Source organism: Canis lupus, chromosome 18, assembly GCF_003254725.2.
Source record: "Canis lupus dingo isolate Sandy chromosome 18, ASM325472v2, whole genome shotgun sequence".
Taxonomy (NCBI): Eukaryota; Metazoa; Chordata; class Mammalia; order Carnivora; family Canidae; genus Canis; species Canis lupus.
Genome location: NC_064260.1, coordinates 14,163,274 through 14,183,497, shown reverse-complemented (window position 1 = coordinate 14,183,497; position 20,224 = coordinate 14,163,274). Strand labels below are relative to the sequence as shown.

Genomic DNA, 20,224 nt, shown 5'->3' with positions numbered 1-20,224 from the left:
TTTACTTACTTCACTCAGCATAATACCCTTTAGTTCCATCCACGTGGAAGCGAATGGTAGGTATTTGTTGTATCTAATGGCTGAGTAATATTCCACTGTATACATAGACCACATCTTCCTTATCCATTCATCTGTCGAAGACATTGAGGCTCCTTCCACAGTTTGGCTATTGTGGACATTGCTGCTATAAACATTGGGGGGAAGGTGTCCTCCTGGTTCACTGCATCTGTATCTTTGGGGTAAATCCCCAACAGTGCAATTGCTGGGTCGTAGGGTAGCTCTTTTTAACTCTTTTAGGAACCTCCACACAGTTTTCCAGAGTGGCTGCACCAGTTCACATTCCTACCAACAGTGCAGAGGGTTCCCCTTTCTCCACATTCTCTCCAACATTTGTTGTTTCCTGTCTTGTTAATATTCCCCATTCTCACTGGTGTGAGGTGGTATCTCGTGGTTTTGACTTGTATTTCCCTGATGGCCAGTGATGTGGAGCATTTTCTCATGTGCTTGTTGGCCATGTCTATGTCTTCCTGTGTGAGATTTCTGTTCATGTCTTTTGCCCATTTCATGATTGGATTGTTGGTTTCTTTGCTGTTGAGTTTAAGAAGTTCTTCATAGATCTTAGATACTAGCCCTTTATCTGATATGTCATTTGCAAATATCTTCTCCTATTCTGTAGGTTGTCTTTTAGTTTTATTGACTGTTTCTTTTGCTGTGCAGAAGCTTTTTATCTTGATGAAATCCCAATAGTTCATTTTTGTTTTGGTTTCCCTTGCCTTCATGGATGTATCTTGCAAGAAGTTACTGTGGCCAAGTTCAAAAAGGGTGTTGCCTGTGTTCTCCTTTAGGATTTTGAGGGATTCTTGTCTCACATTTAGATCTTCCATCCATTTTGAGTTTATCTTTGTGTATGGTGTAAGAGAACGGTCTAGTTTCATTCTTCTGCATGTGGCTTTCCAATTTTCCCAGCACCATTTATTGAAGAGACTGTCCTTTTTCCAGTGGATATTCCTTCCTGCTTTGTCGAATTAGTTGACCACAGAGTTGAGGGCCCATTTCTGGATTCTGTTCCATTGATCTATGAGTCTGTTTTTGTGCCAGTACCACACTGTCTTGATGATCACAGCTTTGTAGTAAACTTGAAATATGGCACTGTGATGCCCCCGGTTCTGGTTTTCTTTTTCAATATTCCCCTGGCTATTAGGGGTCTTTTCTGATGCCACACAAATCTGAAGATGATTTGTTCCAATTCTCTGAAGAAAGACCATGGTATTTTATACGGATTGCACTGAATGTGTAAATTGCCCTGGGTAGCATAGACATTTTCATAATATTAATTCTTCCAATCCATAAGCATGGAATATTTTCCCATCTCTTTGTGTCTTCCTCAATTTCTTTCAGAAGTGTTCTATAGTTTTTAGGGTATAGATCCTTTACCTCTTTGGTTAGATTTATTCCTAGGTATCTTATGCTTTTGGGTGCAATTGTAAATGGGATTGACTCCTTAATTTCTCTGTCTTCAGTCTCATTGTCAGTGTATAGAAATGCCACTGATTTCTGGGCATTGATTTTGTATCCTGTCACATTGCCAAATTGCTAAGAGTTCTAGCAATCTTGGGTGGAGTCTTTTGGGTTTTCTATGTATAGTATCATGTCATCTGCAAAGAGGGAGAGTTTGACTTCTTCTTTGCCAATTTGAATGCCTTTTATTTCTTTTTGTTGCCTGATTGCTGAGGCTAGGACTTCTAGTACTATGTTGAATAGCAGTGGTGAGAGTGGACATCCCTGTCCTGTTCCTGATCTTAGGGGAAAGGCTCTGTTTTTCCCCATTGAGAATGATATTCACTGTGGGCTTTTCATAAATGGCTTTTAAGATATTGAGGAATGTTCCCTCTATCCCTACACTCTCAAGAGTTTTATCAGGAATGGATGCTGTATTTTGTCAAATGCTTTCTCTGCATCTATTAAGAGGATCATATGGTTCTTGTTTTATCCCTTGTTGATATGACCTACCACGTGGTATTATTAAGAGTGTTGAACAAACCTTGCATCCCAGGGATAAATCTCACTTGGTCATAGTGAATAATCTTCTTAATGTACTGTTGGATCTTATTGGCTAGTATCTTTTTGAGAATTTTTGCATCCATGTTCATCAGGGATACTGGTCTTTAATTCTCCTTTTTCATGGAGACTTGTCTGGTTTTGGAATCAAGGTGATACTGGCCTCATAAAACGAGTTTGGAAGTATTCCATCCCTTTCTATCCTTCAGAACAGCTTTAGTAGCATAGGTATTATTTCCTCTTTAAACATTTGATACAATTCCCCTGGGAAGCCATCTGGCCCTGGACTTTTGTGTCTTGGGAGGTTTTTGATGACTGCTTCAACTTCCTCGCTGGTTATTGGCCTGTTCAGGTTTTCTATTTCTTCTTGTTCCAGTTTTGGTAATTTGTTGTTGTCCAGAAATGCATCCATTTCTTCTGGATTGCCTAATTTGTTGGCTTATAGCTGCTCATAATATGTTTTTAAAATCGTCTATTTCCTTGGTATTGGTCGTGATCTCTCCTCTTTCATTCATGATTTTATTGTGTCTTTTCTCTTTTCCTTTTAATAAGGCTGGCCAATAGTTTATCTATATTATTAATTTTTTCAAAGAACCAACTCCTGGTTTTGTTCATGTGTTCTACAGTTCTTCTGGTCTCTAGTTCATTGAGTTCTGCTCGAATCTTTATTAACTCTCTTCTGCTGGGTATAGGTTTTACTTGCTGTTCTTTCTCCAATTCCTTTAGGTGCAAGGTTAGCTTGTGTATTTAGTTTTTTCCAATTTTTGGAGGGAGACTTGTATTGTGATGTATTTCCCTTCTTGGGACTGCTTTTACTGTATCCCAAACATTTTGAATGCTTGTATCTTCATTTTCATTAGTCCAAGAATATTTTTAATTCTTCTCTAATTTCCTGGTCGACCCATTCATCTTTTAGCAGGATACTCTTTAACCTCCATGTGTTGGAGTTTCTTCCAATTTTTTTCTTGTGACTGAGTTCTAGTTTCAAAGCACTGTGGTCTGAAAATATGCAAGGGACAATCCCAATCCTTTAGTATCAGTTGAGACCTGATTCGTGACCCAGTATGTGATCTATTCTGGAGAAAGTTCCATGTGCACTTGAGAAAAATGTACTCAGTTGCATTTGGATGGAAAGTTCTGTATATATCTGTGAAGTCCATCTGGTCCAGTGCATCATTTAAGGCCCTTGTTTCTTTGCTGGTGTTGGGCTTAGAAGATCTGTCATTTGCTGAAAGTGCTGTGTTGAAATCTCCTACAATTGGTTTATTATTATAAGTAAGTCTTTACTTTGGTTATTAATTGATTGATATACCTGGCAGCTCCCACACCACATTAGGGGCATAAATATTCATGATTGTTTTTGTTGGATAGACCCTTTAAGTATGATATAGTGTCCCTCTTCATCTCTTACTACAGTCTTTGGGATAAACTTTATCTGATATGAGGATTGCTACCCCAGCTTTCTTTTGAGGACCATTTGAATGGTAAATGGTTCTCCACTCTTTCATTTCCAGGCTGCAGGTGTCCTTACGTCTAAAATGAGTCTCTTATAGACAGCAAATAGATGGGTCTTGCTTTTTTTATGCAGTCCAATACCCTGCGTCATTTGATGTGATCATTTAGCCCATTCATGTTCAGAGTAACTATTCAAAGATATGAATTTAGCATCATCATAATACCTATTCAGTCCCTGTTTTTGTGTATTATTTCCTTTGGGCTCCCTCTTTCTTTTACAGGTCCCCCTTAATATTTCTTCCAGAGCTGGTTTGATGGTCTCATATTTTTTCAGTTTCTGCCTATCTTGGAAGCTCTTTATCTCTCCTTCTATTCTGAAGAGAGCCTTGCTGGATAGAGTATTCTTGTCTGCATGTTCTTCTTATTTAGGACACTGAATATACCATGCCAGCCCTTTCTGGCCTGCCAGATCTCTGTGGAGAGGCCTGCTGTGAATCTGATATTTCTCTCCATATAAGTTGAGAATCTCTTGTCTCTCACTGTTTTAAGGATTTTCTCTTTATCTTTGGAATTTGCAAGTTTCGCTGTTAAATGTTGAGGTGTTGAAGGGTTTTTATTGATTTTGGCGGGGACCTCTCCTGGATCTGAATGCCTGCTTCTGTCCCCAAATTAGGGAAGTTCTTAGCTATGATTTGTTCAAATATACTTTCTGGCCCATTCTCCCTCTTGGCGTCTTCTGGAACCCCAATTATATGTAGATTTTTCCTTCTCAGGCTATCATTTATTTCCCTAAGGCTTTCCTCATGGTCTCTTAATTTTGTTTTTCTCTTTTTTCCTCAGTTTCTGTCCTTACCATTAAGTTGTCTTCTATGTCACTCACTCTTTTTTACACCTCATTAACCCTAGCCTTTAGGACATCCAGTTTGGATTGCATCTCATTTATTTTTAATTTTGGCCTGATTAGATCTAAATTCTGCAGTAATGAAGTCTCTAGAGTCCTTTATGCTTTTTTCCAGAGCCACCAGTAGCTTTATAATTGTACTTCTGAGTTGGCTTTCTGACATCAAATTGTAATCCAAATTCTGTAACTCTGTGGCAGACAGTACGGTTTCTGATTCTTTCTTTTGTGGTGAGTTCTTCTTTCTAGTCAGTTTGTTCAGTGCAGAGTGGCTGTATGAGTGGGCTGAGTCAAAAATATCAACCACGACCTAAGTAAATTTCACCCTAGATGATTCTTGTTAGAAGTGAAAACTTAAACACGACCTAAGTAAATTTCACCCTAGATGATTCTTGTTAGAAGCGAAAACTTTTCTCTCTGTAGCATTCTGGCTGTTCTCTCTTTAAATCTCAGGTTGAATTCATAGGTGTTCAGGATGTTTTGAAAGTTATCTATGTAAGTTGGTGGGACCAGGTAAGTTGAGGACTCCTACTCTTCTGCCATCTTGCCCCACCCTCAATTTTACTTTTTTGCCACAATTTTGAAAAAGATGTAGTCAACTGACAAAGTCCACACCAGCTTCTGGTATCTTTCTTTTGCAAAATATTATTCAATTACAACTGACCTAAGTTATTCTTCCTATGAAGTGCATTTGTGATTTACATACAGGATTTTATTTCTGTTGCTTTATCTTTTCCTGTAACTTTTAATATAAAACTCACTGGAAAATAGCACTGTATGAATGTACAGGTAATTTCTAACATATGAACTGCAACAGTACGCCACTCCTCACAAGGCTCAGGCTGCCATGAGAGTCACTGTGACTGTTCAGAATGAAAGAGAAGCAATTATGAAAACAGGAACAGCTCAAAGACACCTCAGAGAAAGTTCCACAGGACTAACTTGCCAATGAGGTCTGACTCCAACTCTTTTTTCTAAAAAGCCCAAATATTTAAAGTCTGTCAATTTCTCATTAATGAGGCTGCAAAATCTTTTTTAGAAAAGCTACTGGGTGCCCATCATCATCATACATGAATTATACAATCTTCTGTTACTTCTCCAAAGACAACTTTCACCCATCCTGAATTTTAAGAGGTATCTTTGTCTTTTATAATACCTAGGAGATCTCCAATTTTTATTAAATGAATTAATGAAAATGGGCTGAGTTCTAGATAACCAGTTTACAAATGACCTTTTGAGAAGCAACCCACACTGGATAGCACAATTCGTAACAATGGCTGATGTGCTTTAACACACTTTTCATTAACAGTGTGTAATGTGTAAATTGCTTAGAGATGAGTATTGTACACTATATATATTTTTCAACTTAGTTGATAACATCTTCCATTTTAATCTGCTACTAGGTAAGATGTTCATAAATGAAACTCTTCTCTGCTTTAGTTTGTTACTAACATTATCTACATAAAAGTAAGGGAAAGGAACAAAGAATGGAAATGCACTTTTAACGGGTGAGTTATTTCTAAACTAATCAATGGCTACTCCAGAGATAGGTGAGAAAAAACAAACAAACAAAAATCTGACCTGTCCCCTTATGAAAAGTTCCAAATGCTTTTTAAATACTGCAGTGCCTAAAGCAGCCCAATGCAACTTTCCCTTGCTGGGTTAGCACAACATAAATACAACCCAGTAGATACTTTTCCTTTATGCCATTTTGAAAATGCTTAAACAAAAGCCCAGGATTAAAATGGAGAAACAATCACATTTACGTATTTCTCAGTTCCTTATTACGTAGAATACATAATGAAATTACAGAAACGAATATATATTTTCAATGCTCCTCCTTTGGTCCAAATTGTCTTGAACCCTCCAGAGAGGATACAAGTAAAGATAAAATAACCACATTGTTATGTGCTTGGACACTACCTTACTACTTGCAAAAAATCTTTCTGTAGTCTTTAGACAACCAACCATTTTTTCTTCAGTTTTAGAAAGAAGAAAACAATTATTCTCTCCTCCATCAACACGTCTAAAACCACTAGGTTCCCTACCTACTTTAACTGGCCACTAGTTTGTAAGTACTGATAAGAATATAATAGCCCTGTGTAACTGCCAAATAAAAATTTCATTATTTCTAATCTCAAGATTATCATTTCTGTCTCTTCTTCATCTAAGAAGATAAAAAGGTAAAAATGGAATGGAATATAGGTTATAGGACCACAAAATATGTAGGGTAAACAAAACTTAAAAACGTCAGTGTAGAATACACCATCTACTTTAGTGTACTGTTGTAAAGGATTGGTATAAAACATCAACCTGACTGAATCCTCTTGAGAGATTTTTTTGGGGGAAAAATTAAAAAATCATACTATGGTGAAAATCTTTAAAAAATATTTTATCTTTTGAGAGATTGAAAGACAGCGAGCACGAGCTAGAGGGAGGGATAGATAAAGCGGGAGAAGTGAGCTCTCACCACTGAGCAGGGAGCCCAACAAAAGGCCCAAACCCAGGACCTCCAAAACATGACCTCTGTCGAAGCAGATGCTTAACTAGCTGAGCCACCCAGGCACCCCAAGATGAAAATCTTAAAAGGTTTCATACTATACACACTTGGAAGATGGTAGCAGAGTAGAACACAAGACTTGCCTCATCCCACAACTAGGTAACTATCAAATCATCCTAAATACCCTAGAAACTGATCTATGAACTGGTAGTACAAACCCACAACTAAAGGTAGAGAAGACTCAACACAGAAGAAGGTAGGAAGTACAGAGATGAGGTTTGGGAGAAATGGATGGTGGCCACTGCAGTGGAAGAGAAAAGTGCTAGAGACAGACTAAAACAAAGGAGAGCACACCAGAATATGAATCCCCATAACAACTGGAAAGAGAGGAGCTGAATTTCATGAGTTCTTACAACCAGTTGGGTTAAAGACCCAAGTTTTTTTTTTTTTTTAAATTTTATTTATTTATGATAAGCACATAGTGAGAGAGAGAGAGAGAGAGAGAGAGGCAGAGACACAGGCAGAGGGAGAAGCAGGCTCCATGCACTGGGAGCCTGACGTGGGATTCGATCCCGGGTCTCCAGGATCGCGCCCTGGGCCAAAGGCAGGCGCTAAACCGCTGCGCCACCCAGGGATCCCAAAGACCCAAGTATTGAAGGTCAGCAGGCTTGGCTGGGTTAAAGCCCAGAGGGCACTGAACTGCTCTTGGAGAGAAGCCCATGAACATAGTGTGGAAACAGTGATCTGAAGAGCACCTGGGGGGCACACAGTGGGGATGTTACCTGCTCATCTAGGCCAATGTCCCAGAGGGGCAGCACTCATGGAGAGACCCCTCAAGGAACAAAGGAACTGGCAGGAGCCATTTCCCTTCCCTGCCCCTCAGCATAAGCACAGGGCCACTTATGGGAACCAGTGCAGCATCCACACTCCTTACCTAACTTGCTTACACCAAGCCTCTCTGCCCTGTGCTTGGATAGAACTGCCCCTCCCAGTCATGTTTGCCTCAGTCTTAGCACTGTGGGCTCCCTCACCCAGAAGTCTGGCCCAAATCCTTGCTCACACAGTGCCTCTGGAGGCGGGATATTTGCAGGGCCTCGGTTCCAGTGGTGGTGGTGACAAACTTCATTCCACAAGCACACCTAGTTAATGTGCTACATTCAGACCAGGGACCAAACACTGCCAAAAACAAGCAAAGAGAGGCTCCGCAGATGACTGGCCTGAAGGATAAAGGGGCCAGGACACAACAGCTGAGCACATGCAGCACACACTGGAGATACTTCCAGAAGTGCCAGGCCCTGGGAAACAGGAGACACTACATGGCACAGCACTACATGACCTCTTCTTCATTACCCTCAAAATAGGAGATATAGCTGATTTTCCTAATACACAGAAGCATGCACAGAGACTAAGACAAAATGAGAAGACTGATGAACTTGTCCCAAATGAAAGAACAGGACAAGGGTAAGGGCAGAGATCTAAGTAAAACAGATATATGTAACATGCCAGATAGAGAATTTAAAGTAATGACCATAAAACTATTCACTGAACTTGAGAAAAGAGTGAAAGGCATCAGTAAGACCATTAACACAGAGATAAGGAATATCAAAGCCAATAAAAAGGGCTCAATAAATAAAATAAGAAATAAGCTTGATGGAATGAACAGTAGGCTGGAAGCAGCAGAGAAACAAATTAATGACCTAGAAGACAGTAATGGAAAAAGTAGTCAAGAACAAGAGAGAAATAATAATCATGAAAAATGAGAATATGTATAGGGAACTCAGTGACACCATCAAATGTATTAATATTCATAGTCTAGGAGTCCCAGAAGAAAAAGACAGAAAAAAGGGGGAAAAAAATTTATTTGAAGAAATAATATCTGAGAACTTCCCTCAACTTGGGGAAGGAAATAGACATCCAGATCCAAGAGACACAGAGAACCCACCCACACACACACACCACCAAAATAAAAAATCATATCCACAGCAAGACATAAAGTAATTAAACTGGCAAAATACAGTGATAAAGAAAAAATTTTAAAAGCAGCAGGCAAAGGAATATAGTCACATACAAAGGGAAACTCCATCAGGCTATCAGTGGATCATTCAGCAGAAACTTTTCAAGGCAGAAGAGCATGTTATATTCAAAGTGCTTGAGTGGGAAAAATCTGCAGCCAAGAATATGCTATCCAGCAAGGCTATCATTCAGAATAGAAGGAGAGACTAAGAGTTTCCCAAAGACTAAGGGAGTTCATTCACTAAACCAGCCCTGAAACAAATATATATATAATTTTAAAGGGGAAATCTCTGAGTGGAACACAGAGACCAAAAGTGACAGTATAAGAGTAGGAAAACACAAAAACTCTGAAAATGAATAGCTCTGTAAAAAAATAAGTCAAGAAACTCACAAAATAAAAGGATGTAAAATATGACAACATATACTTAAAATATAGTGAGAAAAGGAATAAAGAACCGGCTCAAACTTAAATGACCATCAATGTAATATAGACTGCTAAATGCCAAAGAGATTATATACAAACCTAATGGTAAACACAAATATAAAGCCATTAATATGCAAATAAAGACAAACAAATCCAAATACATCACTAAAGAAAACCAGCACACCACAGAAGAGAGAAAAACAGGAATGGATCAGAGAAAATCATCAGAAACCACCAAAAAAATTAAATAAATAAAATGAATAAAATAAATAAAATGGCAATAAATACATATCTACCAATAACTGCTTTGAATGTAAATGGGCTAAGCACTCCAATCAAAATTCATGAAGGATAAAAAAAACAAGATCCATCCATATCCTGCCTACAAGAGACTCCTTTTAAACCTAAAGACACCTGCAGACTGAAAATGAGGGGGAGAAACATCTATCATGCAAATAGAGGTCAAAAGAAAGTCAGAGTAGCAATACTTTTATTGGGCAAGTTAGACTTTAAAACAAAGACTGTAACAAGAGACAAAGAAGAACACTATATAATAATAAAGGGGACAATCCAACAAGAAGATATAACAATTCTAAGTATTTATGCACCCAACATAAGAGCATCAAATACATAAAAGTTAATAACAAATATAAAGGAACTAATGGATAATAATACAATAATAGGGGACTTTAACACCCACGTACATCAGGGTACTGATCATCTAAAAAGAAAAGCAATAAAGAAACAATGGCTTTGAATAACAGATGGATTTAACAGATAAATTCATAACATTCCATCCTAAGTCAGCAGAATACACATTCTTTTCAAGTGCACACAGAACATTTTCCAGAATAGATTACATATTAGGCCACAAAACAAGCCTCAACAAATTTAAGAAGATTGAAGTCACAGCATACATCTTTTCTGACCAAAACACTATGAAACTAGCAGACAACCACAAGAAAATATCTGGCACGATGACAAATACATGGAAGTTAAATAACATGCTACTCAACAATGAATGGATCAACCAGGACATAAAAAAATAAATTAAAAAGTACATGGAAACAAATGAAAACACAATGGTTCAAAACCTTTGGGATGCAACAGAAACAGTTTTAAAACTGCTTTATAACAATACAAGACTATCTCCAAAAGCAAGAAAAATCTCAAATAAACATCTTAAAGGAGCTAGAAAAAGAACAAAACCTAAAACCAGTAGAAAAAAGGAGTAATAAAGATTACAGCAGAAGTATATGATACAGAAACTTAAAAAACAACGGAACACAGCAATAAAACAAGGAGTTGGTTCTTTGAAATATTCAATAAAATTGACAAACATCTAGTAAGACTCAAGAAAAAAGAAAAAGGATTCAAATAAAATCACAAATGAGGGAGAAGAAATAATAAGCAACATCACAAAAATACAATTATAAGAGAATACTACAAAAAACTATATGCTAACAAACCGGACAACCTAGAAGAAACAGCTAAATTCCTAGAAACATATAAACTATAAAACTGAAGCAAGAAGAAATGGAAAATTAGAACAGATGATTACCAGCAAAGATACTGATTCAGTAATCAAAAAAACTCCCAAGAAACAAAAGTCCAAGACCAGACAGCTTCCCAGGAAAATTCTACTAATTAATGAAGAGCTAATATTTATTCTTCTCAAACTATTCCAAGAAATAGAAAAGGGAGAAAAACTTCCAAATCCATCCTATGAGGCCAGCAAAACCAGATAAAGACACCACTAAAAAAGAGAACCACATGCCAATATCTCTGCTGAACATCGTTAGAAAAATCGTCAACAAAATACTAGCAAACTGAATCCAAGAATACATTAGAAAGATTATTCCTGGGTTGCAAGGGTGGTTGAATATTTGCAAATCAATCAATGTGATATATCACATCAATCAGAGAAAGGTAAGAAAAAGCATTTGACAAAGAACAACATGCATTCATAAAAACCCTCAACGAAGTAGGTGTAGAGGGAACACAGCTCCACATAATAAAAGCCACATATGAAAAACCCACAGCGAACATCATCCTCAATGGGGAAAAGTTCTCAGTTCCTAAGATGAGGAACAAGACAAGGATGTCCACTCTCACCACTCTTACTCAACATAGTACTAGCAATCAGACAAACACAGCAATCAGACAAGAAGAAGGAATAAAAGGCATCCAAAGTGTTAAGGAAGAAGTAAAACTTTCACTTCTTGCAGATGATATGACACCATATATAGAAAATCCAAAAGACTCCACCAAAATACTGCCAGACTGATAAATGAATTAAGTGAAGTCACAGGATACAAAAATCAATGTATGGAAATCTTGCATTTCTATACACCAATACTCAAGCAGCAGCAAGAGAAATTAAGGAAACAATCTCATTTACATTTGCACCAAAAATAGTAAGATATCTATCTAGGAATAAATCTAACCGAAGAGGTAAAGACCTGTATTCTGAAAACTATAAAACACTGATGAAAGAAACTGAAGATGACACAAAGAAATGCAAAGACATTCCATACTCATGGACTAGAAGAACAAATATTTTTAAAATGTCTAAAATACCCAGTGCAATTCACACAGTTAATGCAATCACTCTCAAAATACCAACAGCATTTTTCACAGAAGCAGAACAATCAATCATAAAATTTGTATAGAACCTCAAAAGACCCCCAGACCCACCTGAATAGCCAAAGCAATCTTAAAAAGAAAAGAAAAGCCGGAGATATCACAATTCTGGAGTGCAAGATATATTACAAAACTGTACTAATCAAAACAGTATTGTACTGGTACAGAAACAGATACATAGATCAATGGAACAGAATAGAAAGCCCAGAAATAAACCCGTAACTACATGGTCAATTAATCTTCAACAAAGTAGGAAAGAATATACAATGGGAATAAGACATTCTCTTCAACAAATGGTGTTAGGAAAACTGGACAGCTGCGTGCAAAGAATGAACCTGGACCACATTCCTTTACCACAAACAAAAATAAATTAAAAATGGATTAAAGACCTAAATGTGAGACGTGAAACCATAAAAACCCTAGAAGAGAACACAGGCAGTAACTTTGACACCAGCCGATGCAACTTCTTTCTAGGCATGTCTCCTGAGGCAAGGGAAACAAGCAAAAGTAAACTACTGGGACTACATCTAAATAAAAAGCTTCTGTACAGCGAAGGGAACAATCAACAAAACCAGAAGGCAGCCCACTGAATGGGAGAATGTCATTTGCAAATGACATGTCCTATGAAGGGTTCGTGTCCAAAATATATAAAGAACTTTTACAACTCAACACCCACCCATTTGAAAAATGGGCAGAAGATGTGAATGGACAGTTCTCCAACGAAGACATACGGATGGCCAAAAGACACATGAAAAGATCCTCAGCATCACTTATCATCGGGGAAATGTAAATCAAAACTATAATGAGTTATCACCTCACACCTGTCAAAATGGCTAAAATCAACAACACAAGAAACAACAGGTGTTGCGAGGATGTGGAGAAAAAGGAACCCTCTTGCCCTGTTGGTGGGGATGGAACCTGGTGCAGCCAATCTGGAAAACAGAATGGAGATTCCTCAAAAAGTCAGACATACAACTACCCTACAATCCAGTAATTTTTACTGCTGGATACTTACCCCCAAAACACAAAAACACTAAGTCAAAGAGATACATGCACCCCTATGTTTATAGCAGCATTATTTGCAATAGCCAAGATATGGAAGCAGCCCAAGTGGCCTTGATTGATGAATAAAGAGGGGTGGTATAAATACAAAAAAGGCTTATTGAGCCATGAAAAAAGAATGAAATCTTGCCATTTGCAAGGACATATGGATGGAGCAAGAGAGAGTATAATGCTAACTGAAATACATCAGTTACAGACAAATACTGTAGGATTTCACTGGTATGTGGGATTTAAGAAACAAATGAGCAAAGGTGAAAAAAAGAGAGAGGCAAACCAAGAAACAGTCTCTTAATCATGGAGAACAAACATAGTTACCAAAGCAGAAGAAGGTGGAGGGATGGGTTAAAATGGGCAATGGAGATTGAAAAGTGTACCTGTCCCAATGAGCACGGGGTGATGGTATACAAGTGCTGACTCAGTATATTGTGCTCCTGAAATAAATACTACACTGTATTTTACCTAACTGGAATTAAAACAAAAACTTAAAACCACATTAAGAACAAAAGTTTCATATGAGAAAGAGAATACATTGGTCTAATGTGAAAATGGACAGAAATAGACTTTACTAAATAGATGCAAATTCTAATAGTGCATTCAGTATGTCCTGTTAGATTAGAAAACTTTAAGGTAATTCATTCTTTTAATTAAAAGCATCCCAGAGTATTATGCTGAGTGAAATAAGTCAATCAGAGAAGGACAAACATTATATGGTCTCATTCATTTGGGGAATATAAAAAATAGTGAAAAGGAATAAAGGGGAAAGGAGAAAAAATGAGTGGGAGATATCAGAAAGGGAGAGAGAACATGAGAGACTCCTAACTCTGGGAGAACAAGGGGAGGTGGGCGGGGGGTGGGGGTGACTGGGTGACGGGCACTGAGGGGGGCACTTGAGATGAGCACTGGGTGTTATGCTGTATGTTGGCAAATTGAACACCAATAAAAAATAAATCTATTAAAAAAATTAAAAAAATAAAAAATAAAAGCATCCCAGAAAACTGATGTTAAGGGAATTTTACACTCCTCATGTATAACTGCTACAGGAGCTACAAACTAAAGGAATTTGTACTTGTTTTGTTTTTTAAAAGTTAGTCCAATGAATCGGTTTACATTTTCCATTTCCAATGAAATCATTAATTGCTACATTATGAAAACTTCTGGAAATCATTTTAAAGATTTATAAAGCCAGGAAAAAAAGTTCAGTCATGAAAAAATTATCAATGAGATCATTCTAAAATCACTACTGAAGACACTCAGAACACTAGGAACTAAGACAAGACAAAGTTTTAAGGCCAAGTAAACTAGACTTGATAATACTCTGATCTTGCAATGAATGGTGCGGATTTCCACTTTGAAAAACCCATTTCTAAATACTACATGATAACGAAACTTGGCTCTATTTTACCTAAGTATCCGTCTAAATGATCACAAATAGAATTTTATGCGACTGGGAAGAAAAACAGCAACTTAAGGAACACGGGATTCTCCGAAACACTTCCGCCGAGTATTTAAGGAACGAAACCAAAAAGGAAAAAAAAAAAAAAAAATCACAACAAGAACCAAAGATGTGAGAGCATTATGCGTTCCTTCCCACTCCAGATCACCGAGTCGTTAGGTAAGCACCAAATTTCATTTTATCCAGGTATAGGGTGTCTGGTCTGACATTTCATCTTTTGAGTGTGTGGGCCAACAAAGCTTAGCAAAGTGTAGTTCAGTTTACTGCATGTAATCTGGAAACTAGGGGAAAGGACATTTGCCAGATTTTCCTCTTAATCATGCTTTCCTTGACTCGTTTGTGTTGAGTTTCAAACAAAAACGAATGGGGGCGGCAATAGTCAAGTGTCGGAGAGGCGTGTGCCGGCTGCCCCACAGCTCCGTGGAGTTCTCCAAGGTGAAGGCTGCAACTCATCTAACTCGTGTTTCGTTTTCCTTCTCCCAGGGATCCCGCAGCTGCCCGACGGGGACGAGGGCAGCCGGCCGGCCTTTGCCACAGGGGATGCGGAGTCCGCGTGATCACCGGGGGCCGAGGAGCTGGAAACGCAGCCGGCGCGGCGGGTCGGGGCAGCGGGCGCGGGCGCCCAGGGCGGGCAGGGCAGCGTCCTCCCCGCCACCGCCGCCGCCGCCGCCGCCGCCTCCTCGGGGAGCGCGTACCTGCCCGGCGACGGGCGGGGGGGGGGGGGGACCCGCTCCTCGGCGGCCGGGCCAGTCCCGGGGCCGTTACCTAAGCGACCCGCTCCGCCCGCAGCCGCGGCCCAGGCCGGCCCGAGGCCAGGAGGCCGCGCTGCCGGGCGAGGCGTGCGCTCGGCCCCGCGCCCCGCGCCCCGGCCTCCCGGCCCGCAGCCCCGCGCCCCGCGGCCCCGCCTCCCGCCGTCCATCTCTCCATCCTCCCCACTGCGGCGCCAGCCTCACCTGCCCCGCGCCCCGCGCCCCGCGCCGGTCCCGACGCGGCCCCCGCCCCCGCCCCCGCCCCGCGCGCCCCCGCCCCGCGCCTCTACCTTGTAGGAGTCGGTGGCCAGGAGGATGTTGAACTCGGCGTCCGCCGCAGCGTTCATCTCGGGCGGGACTGCGCGGGCCACGCGCCTCGAGCTGCCCGGCGCGGCGGCGACGAAGGGGAAAAATGGGCTTCGGCGCGCTCCGTTGCTTAAGTCACCGCTCGGCCGGAGGGGCGGGGGCAGGGGAGGTGGCAGCGCGGCGGGGAGGAGGGGCCGCGGGAGGGCGGGCCGCGCGCCGTGAGCCGTGACGCGGCGGGGGGCTGGCGGCGCCCGCGGCTCTCGCGCTGCAGCGCCGGGGACTCCGGCCGACCGCTCGCCTCGGCTCCCCGCCCCCCGCGCCGTCGCCGTCGCCGTCGCCGTCACCGTCGCCGCGGAGGGGACGCGGGGGGCGGGGCGGGGCCGCGCGTGCGCAGCGCGCGGGGGCGGGGGCGGGGCGGGGCGGCCGTGGGGCACGCGCGCTGGCTGCGGGAAGCCGGGGGCTGCGGGCCCGGCCTCGGCCTGGCTTCCCGGCACTGCGGGGAGGGGGATTCCCGGCCCGGCCCGGCCCGGCCCCGCCCCGCCCCGCCCCGCCCCGGCTGCCCCCTTCCCGGCCGACCCTGGCTCGCTTTCCCGCCCCCCGGGTCAGGCCACGCGGCTCGGGCGAGGAGCGTCGCTGCCAGGGGCTCCGCATCCCCGAGGCGCGGCGGCTCACCTTTGTCTCCGGCTGCGCTGGGGTCGGCCCGCCCGCCGCCGCCGCCGCCGCCGCCCGCCGCCCGCCCCTGCCGGCCTCCCCGGGTCCGCGCGCCTCGGCCCGCTCCGCTTCCCCGCACCTGCGCGCTCGAGCTCCCGGCCGGGCCCGGGGACGCTGCGGCTCTGGCGGGGGCTGACCTCGGGCCGCTCGGGTCGCGCCAGGACCGGGCCCCCCCGCATCCAGGAGCGCGGCGAGGGCGGCGGCCGCGGGCCGAGGGCTGACGCGGTGCAGGGCATCCACCTCGTCATCCTCCGCAATCGTTACATCTTGGGAAATGGTTTGGTAACTTCCACCATAAGACGGGAAGCGACGTCGGATGACTTCACAGAAGTGCAGACCATCCACTTGCGTAATTCTACGTGGTTGCATTTTTTTGCGTAAAAACTAAATTTCCTTTGTCCACGTGGTCAGGGGCTGCTGTTGCTGCTGCCTTTTTTTGTTTGTTTGTTTGTTGTTTGTTTTTTTTGATTCTAGGATTTAGGTTTTACGAGATACAAGTTGCCAGGAAAAAGCAGTTCAATGAAAACGGGTTCAGGAACTTTGCAGACTGTTTTTCAAGTTAGCGGAGATCTCCTTTTATCTGTGGGGTGGGTTGAGACGGGAATGGGGAGCTTCATCACAACAAAACGGAGACCTCATTAATTAGAAGCAACTTAAGTCCAAAACTGGTCTTGGAGTAAGTATAGATTCTTGACAGTCGCCTCCTATCTGTAGAGTCCATACAGCAAAGGTCACTGGAGTGTAATTAATAATGCACTCAGGTCGTAAATAATACATTTAGGATAATAGAATAAGGGTATTTTCAACAAAAAAGTTGAAAAGAGACTTTGTTTGATCCTTGTGTTTACAAGGGGAAATTACTTTTTAAAACCTTTAAGTAAGTTATTTAGATTTTTTTTTTTTATTTTGGCAAATTTTATTAAGTCAAGCAGTGCGACCCCAAGAAAGAAGATGATCCTTTAGGAGTCTCTTGATTTGGTACTTTTTCCTTCATTTAAAATTTTTCATGACCTACCTTACTTAAATGACAAATTCTTTTGGCTTAGCTTCCTGGAATCCTTGTGTGTATAACTGACCATTCTTCTACGCTGCCTTATGCAGGAATAAAAAAAAAAAAATGGGTTCTGATTACAAAATGGGCTTTGTTTATGGAGGCATTTTTTAAATTTTAATTTTAATTTTTATTATTTTGGCATTTTTGTTTTTGTAAAGCAAAGTAAAACTTGATCTTGCAGTCTTTGAGTTAAATTTGCATATTTTTAAGGTGAAAAAGTTTAATATCGGTACAAGCAAAAATGTTAATATGGTATTCACATTGTTAGGCGTAAGAGTCACAAGGCCTGCATACATAATAGTGACTTAAACCCTCACAGCAGTCTCCAGAAGAAAAGCTGTATGTTAGCAATAGAAAGTCATTTGCGGGGGTTCCCTGGGTGGCTCGGTGGTTTGGCACCTGTCTTCTGCCCACGGCACGCTCTTGGAGTCCCACATCGGGCTCCCTGCGTGGAGCCTGCTTCTCCCTCTGCCTGTGTCTCTGCCGCTCTGTCCCTCTGTGTCTCTCATGAATAAATAAATTAAAAAGAAAGAAAGAAAGTCATTTGCCTGGGCAGCCCAGGTGGCTCACTGGTTTAGTGCCGCTTTCAGCTCAGGGCCTGATCCTGGAGTCCCGGGATCGAGTCCCACGTCAGGTTCCCTGCATGGAGCCTGCTTCTCCCTCTGCCTGTGTTTCTGCCTCTCTCTTTCTCTCTCTGTGTGTCTGTCTCTCTCATGAATAAATAAATAAAATCTTTAAAAAAAAATCATTTGCCTAAAAATCAGGCATACTCTGTATAGGTACTTACATGCTTAATACGGGACCAATTTTGAATTGATTAGGCTTTAGAACTATAAAATTATCACCAAATACCAAGTTAAGATTTCATTTTGAAATAGCCTCCCTTGAAAAACAGTTTAACAGCTAGCGTTTAGTATGTTTATCTAGTAGCATGTAAAAGTTTCTAAGAAACTGTTTCTCGTGGTTATTACACATGACAAATAATGTCAATACAAAGACTCATTTGGGTCCCCTCACTTTATTCAAAGACCTGGATTAATCTACCATTCCTACCAAACAGCCAGTCAAGCAGGGTGAATTGGACATCTAGCTCCTGATTTAAGTCCCTCAGAGTGTTATGAAAGCTTGTCACTTGTATATTTGATCAGGAAAAGTGGGTGTTACTGCACCACTTTCCACACAGACTTCCCGGACAGACTTTGGTACACTTATGTATTTCAAAGTTGCCTCAGATATTCCAGTCTGACCTCAGTTCATTCAGTGTTCAGTAAGGAACACTGTTAAAAATTTTTTTTTAATTAAAAAAAATGGGAAAACCCCTAGAGAAGCAAATGTGGGATTCACCCATCTGCAATTCCTGACAATGGTACTGCCCATCACCCTTTATAACTTCCTCTAGTTTTACCTAGCATCAACAACTGTCACAAAGACAACTGTAAAGGAGCTTTTTAATTAAGCTTAGACCTTTTTAAATTCAAACTTCCTTAGCACTTGGGGACCTCTCAGAGTTATAATTCCTTGGGAATTACTCATCTAGAGAAAGAGACATGGGTCTTCTTAGATCTGATTGTCAGCACTGCCCACCCTTGAAGTACTCTTTTTTATTTATTTTTTTTTTTTAAGCACTCTTTAATGACTCAGTCTGCTGGGTCCTCTGCAACCACACACAAACACACAGAAAACTGCTGAGTCTTTTGGAAGAGAAGCAGAAGTGATAGCGTAAGTGTAACCCACAAATAGGAAGGATTAGCACATGTACTTGGATTGTTCACAGTCATTGCATTGCATATGTCCTTGTGGTCTGACTGCTACACCCATCGTATACCTGGACAATGCTGGGCTCATCATCTGTCTGATGTTAAACCCTCTTCAAATCGTATATCCTGCAGGAAATCTTCCCAGTCTATGTATGCTGCATCAATTTTCCCATTGTTATTAGTTGTGTTGTTTCCTGTTGTGCCCAAACATAAATTTTTCTAATTCCAACCATATAAGGTGGAAACTAATGGTGGAGAGAAAAAAGAAGATTTGAGTTCGCTTTTAAAAGTAAGGCAGATGTGCACATGTTAAGATGCTGTGTGTGAGGATTTGAGTATCATAATTATTTATGCATTTTCTTGATGGTGACCTTAAGACTCCTTGGCCAAAGCCAGTGACTGAGAGAATGAGACCGCTAGAGCTGTAAAAACTGTCAGGGTTTTTTAATGCAGTGTTTTTTTTTGAGTGTGGCTTGCTTATCACTGATGGTATATCAGATGGGTGTCAGTGGTACTCAGATAAGCATTTCTCATTTCGATAATGACATTTATTTCTAATGGATTTTAGAGAAATATACCTAACATATAAGACTCGATTTTTCTTGGGAATTGATACTGAGGATGAAGCCCAAGTAGATGGACATTCAGACTGGTGAAACTTACTATTTTCCTGGCCTTTCCTAACTTATAACTGAAGATTTTCTTATCCTCGATAAAAGACTGGTTTTCTTGAGGAAAGCTAACCATGAAAGGCTATGTATCACATAATTTTATTTGTATGAAATTCTAGAAAGGCAAAACAACGGTGAAAGCAGATCAGTGATTGTCAGAGGCTGGCGTTAAGGGAGGCAGATTGACTGTAAAAAGGCAGATTTGAGGAAACTTTTTGGGGGGATGGAAATGATAAATGGGGTAGTGATTATACAATTGTATACATTTGTCAAAATTCATTAAATTCTATACTTAAAATTGGTGAATTTTATCGTATATAAATTGTATCTCAAACTGAATTTTTAAAAAGGCTGATTTTCTTGAAACCATTTTAAACATTTTCCTGTTCTGTTTTCTTATGTTTCTATTTACATGTTTTATTGTTTCCATCTTCCTTTACATGATTTGGAGATGAACACCTTTTTACCCA

General features: G+C 41.1%; 1 protein-coding gene across 1 annotated transcript in view; it reads right to left on the bottom strand.

Annotated features, from left to right (window-relative positions):
- Positions 1–15,907, bottom strand: part of NAMPT (nicotinamide phosphoribosyltransferase) — a 44,332-nt gene extending 28,425 nt beyond the window's left edge. The window contains exon 1 of the mRNA XM_025449478.3: positions 15,546–15,907. Coding sequence (XP_025305263.1) covers positions 15,546–15,602 — 57 coding nt within the window. The 5' untranslated portion in view covers positions 15,603–15,907. The remainder of the gene's footprint in view (positions 1–15,545) is intronic.
- Between the last annotated feature and the right edge of the window lie 4,317 nt (positions 15,908–20,224).